Source organism: Psammomys obesus, unplaced genomic scaffold, assembly GCF_907164565.1.
Source record: "Psammomys obesus unplaced genomic scaffold, mPsaObe1.curated_primary_1811, whole genome shotgun sequence".
Classification (NCBI taxonomy): domain Eukaryota; kingdom Metazoa; phylum Chordata; class Mammalia; order Rodentia; family Muridae; genus Psammomys; species Psammomys obesus.
The window spans coordinates 2,834,281-2,844,935 of NW_026596034.1; the positions used below are offsets into that span (position 1 = coordinate 2,834,281).

Genomic DNA, 10,655 nt, shown 5'->3' on the forward strand with positions numbered 1-10,655 from the left:
AACCTAACAGGAGGAAAAGAATCCCAAGAGCAGATAGACAAAAGAGTGAGAGATCCACTTGTTCTCACAGTCAGCAGCCCTATAAGAGTTAGCCCCATAAGCTAATAGCTGTAACACACACACAGAGGACATGGTATAGATCTATGTGGGGCTTGTGCTTGCTGCTGTGAGCTCATATACTTCCTACTCAGTTGATGCAGGTGGCCGTGTTCTTTTGGCGTCATCCATCCCTTTGACAAAGTCACATTCTTTCAGTTTTATAGTATGTAAAAGTAAAAACAAATCACTCTCATAAGTCCAAAAAATGCGTAACAAAACTATGGTATGCTTAGAATGGACATGAAAAATTTTAAGTAAAAAAGTAGTTAGTTTGAGTAAGTATAGAGGATTAGAACTTGACAAGATCCAAGTTTAATATTCTAGCTATATAATTTTAGATGTATTTATTAAAAATACACTAATTTATATTTTAATACCTTTACAATATTCCTAATCATGTATTTAATGTGGTATAGTATAATAATTTGATATGTGTGTTGTATAATTTTTAAGTATATTTTAAGTATTTTTGATTATATTTTAAGTATTTCTATTTCTTTACACTATAGTAATTTAATTATTTTGTGTGTACATGCACACACACACACACGTGTGTGTGTGTGTGTGTGTGTGTGTGTGTGTGTGTGTGTGTGTGTGTATGCACACCATGGCATAGGTATGGAGATCAGAGGGCTCCTTGCAGGAGACTGTCCTTCTAAAACATAGATCCACAGATTAAACTCAGGTCACATCAGGCTTGGGGGCATCCCTAACTTTTAAATCTTTAAGTTTTAACTGAGAACCTTGGTGTGGTCCCAGCTTTCCTCCTTTGTGGACGCTTCCAGTCCTCTCTTCGAGCTCCCCTCCCCCATTCCTTTTTGTCAGCTGCTAATACCTAGAAACATTTTCTGCCCGAGACCCCCAGTGAATACACTGAGATGACAGACAATAGGCAGTTCTCACCATCCTTCCATGATGTTCCATCATGATCTGCTTTCTCACCTTCAACCCCATAATAACCTGCTTGCAGGTGCCCCTTCTCTCACCGTAACTCCTTTCCACTGGAAATGTGAACTCTTGGTACAGTTCCAGAGTCCCCTTAGTCCATTCATTCCTGTCTCTCCAGATTATTCTGTGTCTTACAGTAACCTTGCAGTAACCCCTCCTCCCATCAAACCTGGTTACTTGGGGACCTTGCCTCTTGGTGTAAACAGGATCCCCTTATCTCTTTCTGTAGCCCCTTTCAACTATTTCTCCTAGTCCATCTCTATTCTTCTCTGCCACCCACTGACCTGCTGAAGTGGCCACTACCAGAAAACCCACAAACATCTCACATTCCTAAAATCCAGAATGGGCAACAGAAACCAAGGACAGAACATCTATCCAACAAGACAAGTCCAGATATCAACACCTAGAATCACCTCAATTATCCCAGACCCAGGTCCCTAGACACCAGCACAAAACCACAAACATCAACAGCCAGGACATGTGACCCAGAACCCAGTAACCCTACTACAGTAGGCCCTGAAGCCTTAATCCCAGATTTGTTTCACCCAATTACTTTTTCTGCTTCTTAAAAATCACTGGTAATTTAATTTATAAATTTACAAATCACTATGTGGCATATCTATCCTAATATTGGTGAAAAAGTTTTGTGTTTACTTGATAAAGCTAATTTTAGATCAGCAATTCTTTGATTTCCTATTTTGTGTTCAATTCCTTCCCAAGTGCCCAAGATCATAACAAAATTTACAATTTGCAAAAGAAGAAAATTAATTTCCATATGATCCATAGATTTACTGAAAATGTTTCATTTCATTTTCATGGCCCCCTCATTTTCCCCGCTTTTCAGATCAGAAGGTCTAGTTCAGAGATACTGCAGATCCTGGAAGGTATAAGGTGATTTAGTAGCGATTAGAGTTCAGTTTCCTGTTCTAAAACCCTCTATATTGCCTAGCATTAATCTTTCTCTAGGATTTTCTTCATTTTCCTGGACCAAGGTAAGAGGTGGGTTAGGTGACTTTTGATTTATTTGACTAAACTTTAGGTTTAATCACACTCACATAAGAGTGAAAATTGGCTCCTAAAATATGTTGCTTGGATTGCAAACAAGGAAGTTTGATTCATTAATAATTGCATTCATTGCAAAAGTCAGTTACTCTTCATAGGTCTTCAGCAAATTGCTGGTGTAAGGATGCTATACAAATAGCATTATTCAATAGCACCTCTGCCCTGATATAGCGAATATTCTAAACTGTTATTTGATGGGGAAAAAAGCTGACTAGCATCCTGGTGCTGTAGTTGGAATCTTATAATGCCCTCCAAAGGCTCATGTGTTAAAGGCTTGGTCAGTAGTCACTTGTGCTATTGGAACTTTGTAGAAGATGGAGTCTACCAAGAAAAAGTTGTTATTTTTGAAACAGGGTCTCATTATATATTTCTGGCTGGTCTGCAACTTGCTTTGTAGACCAGGATGACTTCAAACTCACAGAGATCTGCCTCTTCTGCCTCCCATTGCTGGGATTTAAGGCATGCGCCACCATGCTTGGCTTGCTACCAGGAAGAAGTTGGATGAATGTGCCCTTGAAAGTGATATTGGAATGCTGCTGTCTTCCTCATTGCATCCTTACATCTGTACTTTGGACAGGCCTTCTCTACTACGAACGAAATTAATGTTCCTTCATTTAAATTTATCATTTATATAAAAGATAAACTCCTTATTTGTCACAGAAAACCTTTTACATTACACATGCAAACTGTGCTTTTATTCAGAATTATTCCTATGTTTATTTTGATTAGGAATATTTCTATCTATGGTCAGTAAATAATGTTGTAAATGAAGATCTTTGAATAATTCATTGCTAATTTTAATTTTACTTATCATTCAAGACTTCTATTCATCTCTGTTATGTAAAGTAAAGTAATACCAGAAAAAAGGCTTAGTGCTAATTTTTTTTTTTTTTAGTAAATATACTGTGTAATATTGCTAAGACTAATAATATAATAGCAAGAGGCATAATCTTTTTTCCTCATCTTCTTCTCCTCCTCTTCCTCCTCCTCCTTCCTCTTGGTTTTGTTTTTTTGAGCCAGGTTTGCCTTGGCTGTCCTAGACTCATTTTGTAGAACAGGCTGGCCTCGAACTCACAGAGACCTGCCTGCCTCTGCCTCTCCCAGTGCTGAAGCATGCATCACCATGCCCAGTGAGGCATAATAAATCTTACTTGTGAAGATGGAATGTTGTTTCTTGCATATATGTTAATCCTGGGATAAGAGCATAATTTAAAGTTTTGAAAATTAGACTTTAAATTTAAATTTTAAGTGTGAAATTAATAATGGTCCTGGATTTTTCTTAAGAAATCATCTATGTTCAGGTTTAGTGCTATCCTTTATAGAATGATCCGCTTACAAGGCTACATCCATAATCTAGTGATTGCTCAGATTATTTTTAATCATTTTCTCACAGTTTTGCTCATACCTGTCTTAGAAGAATAGAAAAACATACATAGATCATAACTAAGCAAGTTAAGTTACTCTGTGGCCTTAGGTTACCTGGTCGTTTTGTGAGTCACACTGAAGTTTACCTACCCCAAATTACTCCATTTATTGCAACTTATTCTAAGTAACTTTTGGCACAGTGGAACATCAGAGGACTATGACTTCATTTGCTTAGTGAGTATTTATTAAGTATTCTTGTATGCCAGACTATATTGGCACTAGGATTACTGCAGAAAATATAGCTAATCAGGAGTACATTTAATATGTTATTCTTGTAACCTCCCCCCCCCCCTTTTAAATAATTCAGTTTAAAAACCTTAGGAATGGGTCTGGCAAGATGGCTCAGTAGTTAAGAATACTTGTTGCTCTTGCAGAGGGGTAAGGTTTGGTTCCCAGCATCTACATGGTAGCTCACAACTACCTGTAACTGCAGTTCCAAGGGATCCTACAACTATTTCTGACACCAGGCATGCATGTGAAACAGATAAATAAATGTTGGAAAAAACACTAAAAGAAAAATATAAAAAATATTAGGAACATTAAATTTGTTTGAATCAGCTGTGACCTCTCAGAAATTACATAATGTCACAATTCTTTTCGGCAAGGTATAATAGTACTAGACTCTAAACACAAAGACTAAATGGAATCACTAAGTGAATGCTTGGTATTTTTAAAGTCAATACATGAAGCATCAGCTGCGCATTTACTGTCCTTAAGTGGATTATATGTGCCCTGCTCTTTCTCTGAAGGGCACAGGAAGAAATGCAGTGTGAATGGTGCCCTCTCTTCACATCTTCTTTGGGTTAGGTGAAGTCTAGTCAATACAGCTATTTCTTGTATAGCCCTTCTTACACAGTCATGGTACTCATTTGCTAGCTTTCATTTTGTATCACTTGTTTCTTACTCAGTTCGAGCTTTACTATGGTGGTACATACAAACGTTCTAGTGATCTCCAGTAATACCTAGGAGCATATACATACACATACTACTGAAAGCAAGGACTAATGATCAGACTTCTCAGTAAAACGCTGTTTTGTGAGACTCTGCTATGAGGGCACAGTCTGGTCCTCTCCATAGAGTCTTGTGTTCTAACCAGAAGCATTATTTAATGCACCCTGTGTCTTGGTTTATTATCATCCTCGTAGCTTTGCCACGAGTCTAAGGCTGTATGATGTATGTAAACTCTCTGTGCAATGTGTTTTAACATTCAAATTTTCTTTCTTCATTTTAACAAATTATACAAGTGGTAAATAAATACTTTCTTTCATGTTATTTAGGTAGTATGAGCTTTATTAAAAAAAAAATACACCTGTCTCCTTAGTGGTGGTCATTTAACCATTCATTGTGTCTTTCTAGGCTTTTAGAAATACTCAGTTATCTGTATTTGTATGTGTAGTTGGAGGCATTATAGATTTAGTTTTTAATCTTATTTTGCTACGTTTAGGGTCAAGCTACGTGTGGAATATCTTACTATTTATTATAATAATTTTTCAGATTTTTCTTATTTCAAACATTTTATTATTGTGTGAGTATGTAATCGTAAGCATAAGATATATCAGTATTTTGAAACTTAATACCATAATAGATATTCTTATACCTAGTGTAAAAACATAAAATTAAAATACTACTATTTATCAGAATTTCATTTCTTTAATTTTCATTATGAACATAAACTCTAACAGAGAACTCTTTTATAGACATTTATCATTTAACATGCATCATAGTATTATTAAATATATGTAATACTTACAAATTAAGAACATCCTAAAGAAGAAATTCATATTACCTAGAAGTATTGGTCACGTATGTGTGTGAGTGTGTTTGTATAAATACATGTGTGCACAGGTGGGTATGTGCCAAGCTATGAGTATGGTCACTATTCCTAGCCTTCACCTTGTTTGGAGTGGAGTCTCTTGTTCAAAGCTGCATATGCTAGCCTAGCTGGCTCACACAATGGGAGAAATCCTCCTGTTCCTGCCCCAGCTCTCTGTGTGAGTGTAGGACTACAAATGCTACTATGCACCTATTTGGGTTCTGAAGATCCTTATTCAAGTTGTCATACTTAGATGACAAGTGTATTACCTACTGAGCATCTTTCCAGGCTAACTGAAGAATATTTTGATTAACAGAAAGCATTTTTTATAATTTGCCTGTTATCTTTGATAAAAAAACAGATTATTTCATTTAGAGCCTCTTTTGGAAGGAAATCATTACCCAAGCCCATGTATCCAGTGTAAAATTTCTTAGTTTAACAGTCATTCTTTAATGATTCCTGTGAATGTTATTCTATAGAAACAAGTAGTACTTTAAAGGTTTATAATACATTTAATAGTGTCCCAAATACCATTTCAAATGTTTTACGAAAATAATGGTGTTTAAGGTTATAAATATGTACTTACTAGGCCTTTTGGTATATTTCCCTTAAAGCTAGAATTCACACGTATACACACACATTGCTAAATTAGGCAAAAAAGTTTAAAAAATAAAAATAGGAAAAGCACAAATTAAAAATTATTTATAAATTGTTAGAGCAGCCAAAAGCTTTGTTAGTTGTTTGGGGAAATTCTAGGGACAAATTCAGTTCTATTCCCTTCTGTCTTAACAAAGAGTAGCATACAAATAGCCATGGGAAAACAATTATGAACACACAGTGTGGTTACATTAACAACATATAAGGTTTGTGTCTATCTTTGGAAGGAATAAGTTAACTCTTGGGTGATCTTTAAGGCTGCGTTTTGTTTTTCTGCCAGTCTGCTTCATTAGATACTTTCCATTCTGTAATGTAAGATGGGCATACTAGGGCTTGGTTCCTTCAGTTGTCCTTAAGAAAGGAAGATGGGCTAGTTCCCTGGACCAGTCAGCAAGTCCTTCTGTGACAGGTTCCTAAGGGAGAGGGCAGGGGATGAAAAAATCAAGAAGACAAGACAGCTGGTACCAGGAGGTCTTCCATACCCAATGGATTGTGTCAAACAGGTTTATTAAGAAGTACAGCATCTTCTATGTGGTTTGCAGTGGGGAAATGGGCCAGGGTCAGCAGAGAGCGAAGTCCATGTTGGCAAGAGAATGCAAGATATTTTAGACATAGCAGCATTAAGACTGATAACTTTGTGGGGGAAAGCCAGGTTCCCAGGTTCCTCAAAACTTTGAGGCCCTGACCCCAGGCCCAGACCAATCCTTGCCAAATCTGTCCTGGGGCAAGGACACAGAAGTGTTTCCTTTGTCCTTTCACCAGGGCCACTGAGGAAGCTTTGAGTTGGCCTGGCTCCCAAAAGATTAGAATGTATGTTTTACCGTTGTAGAATTAGGTCTGTCTTATTGGGAGCTCTGCTGTATTAACTAATTAGCTAACTAATTTACTGGACCAGTAAGCTGCTAACATCAGAGATGAGATTTACTTTTATGAATGCCTTAGGCTTTTGTTGTATCAAGTCACCATTCAGGTTAAAAGTTCAGATGGCTGGGGTTTTCCTTTGGACCTAATGCTCAAGGAACATCTGTTTTACCCAGGGCATCATTCCCATACCCTAGCAAATAGCATTGCTCACAGTTTCAGTAGGTCACAGTGGTAGAAAACCAGTTACTACTAGGAGCCAGTGAGCATGAAGGAACCTATGGGTAACAGGGTTGGACTTGGAGTGGCAGCTAACACTGGTGTCTGGGAAACTTTAAACTAATGTACACAAACAAAAGCTTCCCACAAATCCTGGAAAATACCAGGATTATGGTGGTGCTTTGGGGGCCAAATAGAATTAGGCAATCACTTGGACACTGCCGTCTTTCCTTGCCTTTACCTGTGTTCAATGGACAGCTCTATGAGAGCATTGGTATATTTACAACCAGGGCATAAAATCCCAGGTGAAACTTCTCACAGACTAAATGTAGATCCTGAATGGCAGCTGTCTCCCAATCTTACGTCCAGGATTGGCAACCATTGCTGGTGAATGCACTTTTTGCCCTAACGTAAATTCAGCTAATGCCCTTTAGAGCAGGGGAGAGGTTCCATGCACACTCCCAAGCTTCAGACAGAGCAGAGGGGAGAGGTACCCTATGCTGTACCCTCTTCCCTGCTGGAGCCTGTTCACACTTACCAAGAGCTGGGGGAAGAAAGGAATGGTTGTGTATTGCATGCCCTTGTTTAAAGAAGGAAGAAATGTTTAAAAGAATTTTGTGCCTATCCTTTTCAGGCTATATTCTGCTTTAAAAGAAAAAAGAAAAGAAAGAAAAAAGAAAAAAGTTCAGAATTTGGAGGGTACCCACTAAAGTTTGCAGGTTCTTGTATTTCAGCATAGCCAGAATAGCACAGGGCTGTATATTAATGTAATAGAAATGGAGACAGTGTATTAAGAATTTGGGTGAATGCATATGCCAAAAAGCACTAAGCCAAAGGTTCAGGAAGCTAAAAGTCATTCATGGAGCACGTGTTTACATCATGTTTGTATATCCTGAGGTGCTCTTGCATAGAGCCCAGGTGTGAAGGGTTTCAATCCTCTGTCAACTGACTTCTTTCATATGTTTATTTTAATATACATATTTATTTTATTCTAATTGTGTGAATATGTGTGCACACATGAACACAGGTAGTCGCAGAGACTTCAGAAACCCTTGGTGCTGGAGTTACAGGCAGTTATGAAGTACACATTGTAGATGCTGGGTGAGATTCTGTTTCAGACATAAAATAAAATAAAATAAAATAAAATAAAATAAAATAAAATATTACTACTGATTACTTTTCCTTTGACTTCAGATTGTTGGCACTCTTTAGTTTTTGAGACTGATTCTCTCGTTGAATATGGAGCTCACAAATTTGGCTAGATTGGCTGATCAAGGAGGTCTGTCACCAGCACTGGGGGAACATAAATGTACACTCCACTTTTTACCTTGAGGATTCCACATCAGGTCCTTATGCTTATGTTGCAACTGCTTTACCAACAACTGAGGCTTCTTCCCAAGTCCCTATATATTCAAATTTTCTTTTTCACATATAAAAATATTACCTTTATAGTATAGAAGATAATAAGTAAAAACAAAGATATTATTTGCTCAGAATCTTTCCTTCCAAGCAACAGTGTTGTTAGGCTGCACATTCATGCTCATCAAGTTGTGATCATCTACATCGGTGCTTCTCTCTTAGGTGAATGTCACTGGGAATGTACAGTTTCCCAAAATGTCAATACCTTACTAATTAGCAGTGTCCCCATTATTCTCCCGTAGATGATAAGCCTTGCTTACATTTCTGTCTGCCCTCTGCTATGGCAGAGACCAGAACCAGGCTCTTGTTCCCAGTATAGCTGGAAGGAAGTTATTCTGATGATCTCTGTGTGTATGCAAAGGTCTTCATTCCCAATCATGGAGCCATTCCAGTTGGTTCTAGTAGTAAGACCCTTTAGAAAATGTCCTAACTCAGAGCATAGTATTTCAAATTTCTATTTGTTTTCTTGATGGCAGTAGTAGGCATGCAATGCTGTCTCATGTGGAGGTCGAAGGACAACAGAGAGTCATTTTTTTCCTCCTTCCACTGTGTGAGTCTGTACATCAAACTCAGGTTGTTAAGCTAGATGGCAAGCAACCTTACCTGCTGAGACATCTCCCAGCCCTAGTCTGGCTTTAAATTAACGTATCAGACTAGTAATTTTATGATCATAACTGATTTTATTTTATTTAAAAATAGACTCTTAATTTATGTCAATATGATTTGTCCCACTTGGATAAATGGTAAGTTAATTCTTGTACTGCACTTTTAAACTATGTGGTACGTACTGTCTGAATTTAGGGATCAGTTAATTATGACCTTGAGATGCTATGATCTCTGAGTGCTTTTAGACAGTACTCAGTCTGATGGCTGAAGGTTCAGATTTATCCTTTTCGTGTAGTAGCTGCATCGTCAAGTGCTCAATTTTCTGTACTCATTCTGTGGCAGAGCATCACGGTTATTGGGTATTTTGTAGCTTTTGAGCAGCATGCTCTGCTAATGCCTTAGAATAGTTTCCATGACTGAGAAATAGAAGTGAGTTTTGCATGATGGCAAGATGATAATGCAAGAGAACTTGGAAGTTTAAAAATTTTAGTAGGAGATGAGAGAGGGGGCTACAGCTGGGATACAAAGTAAATAATTGTGATTAATATAAAAAAATAAAAATTATTTAAAAAAATAAAATGAATATATTTTCTACTCAAAAAATTTTTTGTATGAAAGAGTTGAATATAGAGTGGATGGCTCTATAGTGTGTGATCTACTGACACATAGCTGAATATGTATAGAATGTAAGGCTCTGGAGTGAGCGAACTGCTGAAACATGGCTGAATATTTATAGAATGGGTGGCTGTAGAGTGTATTATCTGCAGAAACATAGAATGGGTGGCTCTGGGGTGTGAGCCTTAACTTTCTTGTTTGAGGTATTTGAAGTGTGATTATTCCACTGATAATTGCTCACCTAAATATTGCCACAAGTATTGTGGTTTAGACTTAAGAATCTATAGTTAGATTTATTTCTCATTGATGAGAAATCTCTGAGCTTCTGATCACTTCAGAGTATTGGGGTACAGGGTTTTAGGCCTGGTGTATATAGCACATTGTTGGATGGAATGCTGGCTTTGAGGGTAGGCCAGCATTTAGGGTTCTTCTGTGCCTGTTAAGAGTCTTCTCTTACTGAAAAATTTACCAGGGATGAATAGAGTAGTTCAGAAATGAAGCTGAAAAGTATATTGTTGCGTATTGCATTTTCATTTATTTAGAAAATTTCTTTGTTTATCTGGGTAAAAATGACTTAATTTGATGCATTTTTTTTTTTCCTTTTAGGCTCAGTTTATGAACCTCTTAAAAGCATTAATCTTCCAAGGGCTGGTAATGAAACTCTATGGGATAAATTGGATCATTATTACAGAATTGGTAAGCACTGAATAAGGAAATCATAGCAGCTATGACTAGCATTCACTATGCCCTAGTTACATTTCATATATAACATATTGTTGAGATATTATTCTATAATTTGGAGATGGGGTAGTTTCACTGCTTAAGCAGTTATATATGCCAGTTGTGTATCTATACTGAACTGTTAGAGGGAATCCACAGGTCACATCTGGCCCATGAGTAATTTTATGTTACCAGTATCTTTTATATTGGT

The 10,655-nt window shown here is 37.3% G+C and overlaps 1 protein-coding gene across 1 annotated transcript in view; it reads left to right on the forward strand.

Annotated features, from left to right (window-relative positions):
- The window catches only part of Phkb (phosphorylase kinase regulatory subunit beta), a 181,744-nt gene that overhangs the window by 23,967 nt on the left and 147,122 nt on the right, over nucleotides 1-10,655 (forward strand). The window contains exon 2 of the mRNA XM_055620957.1: nucleotides 10,331-10,420. Coding sequence (XP_055476932.1) covers nucleotides 10,331-10,420 — 90 coding nt within the window. The remainder of the gene's footprint in view (nucleotides 1-10,330; nucleotides 10,421-10,655) is intronic.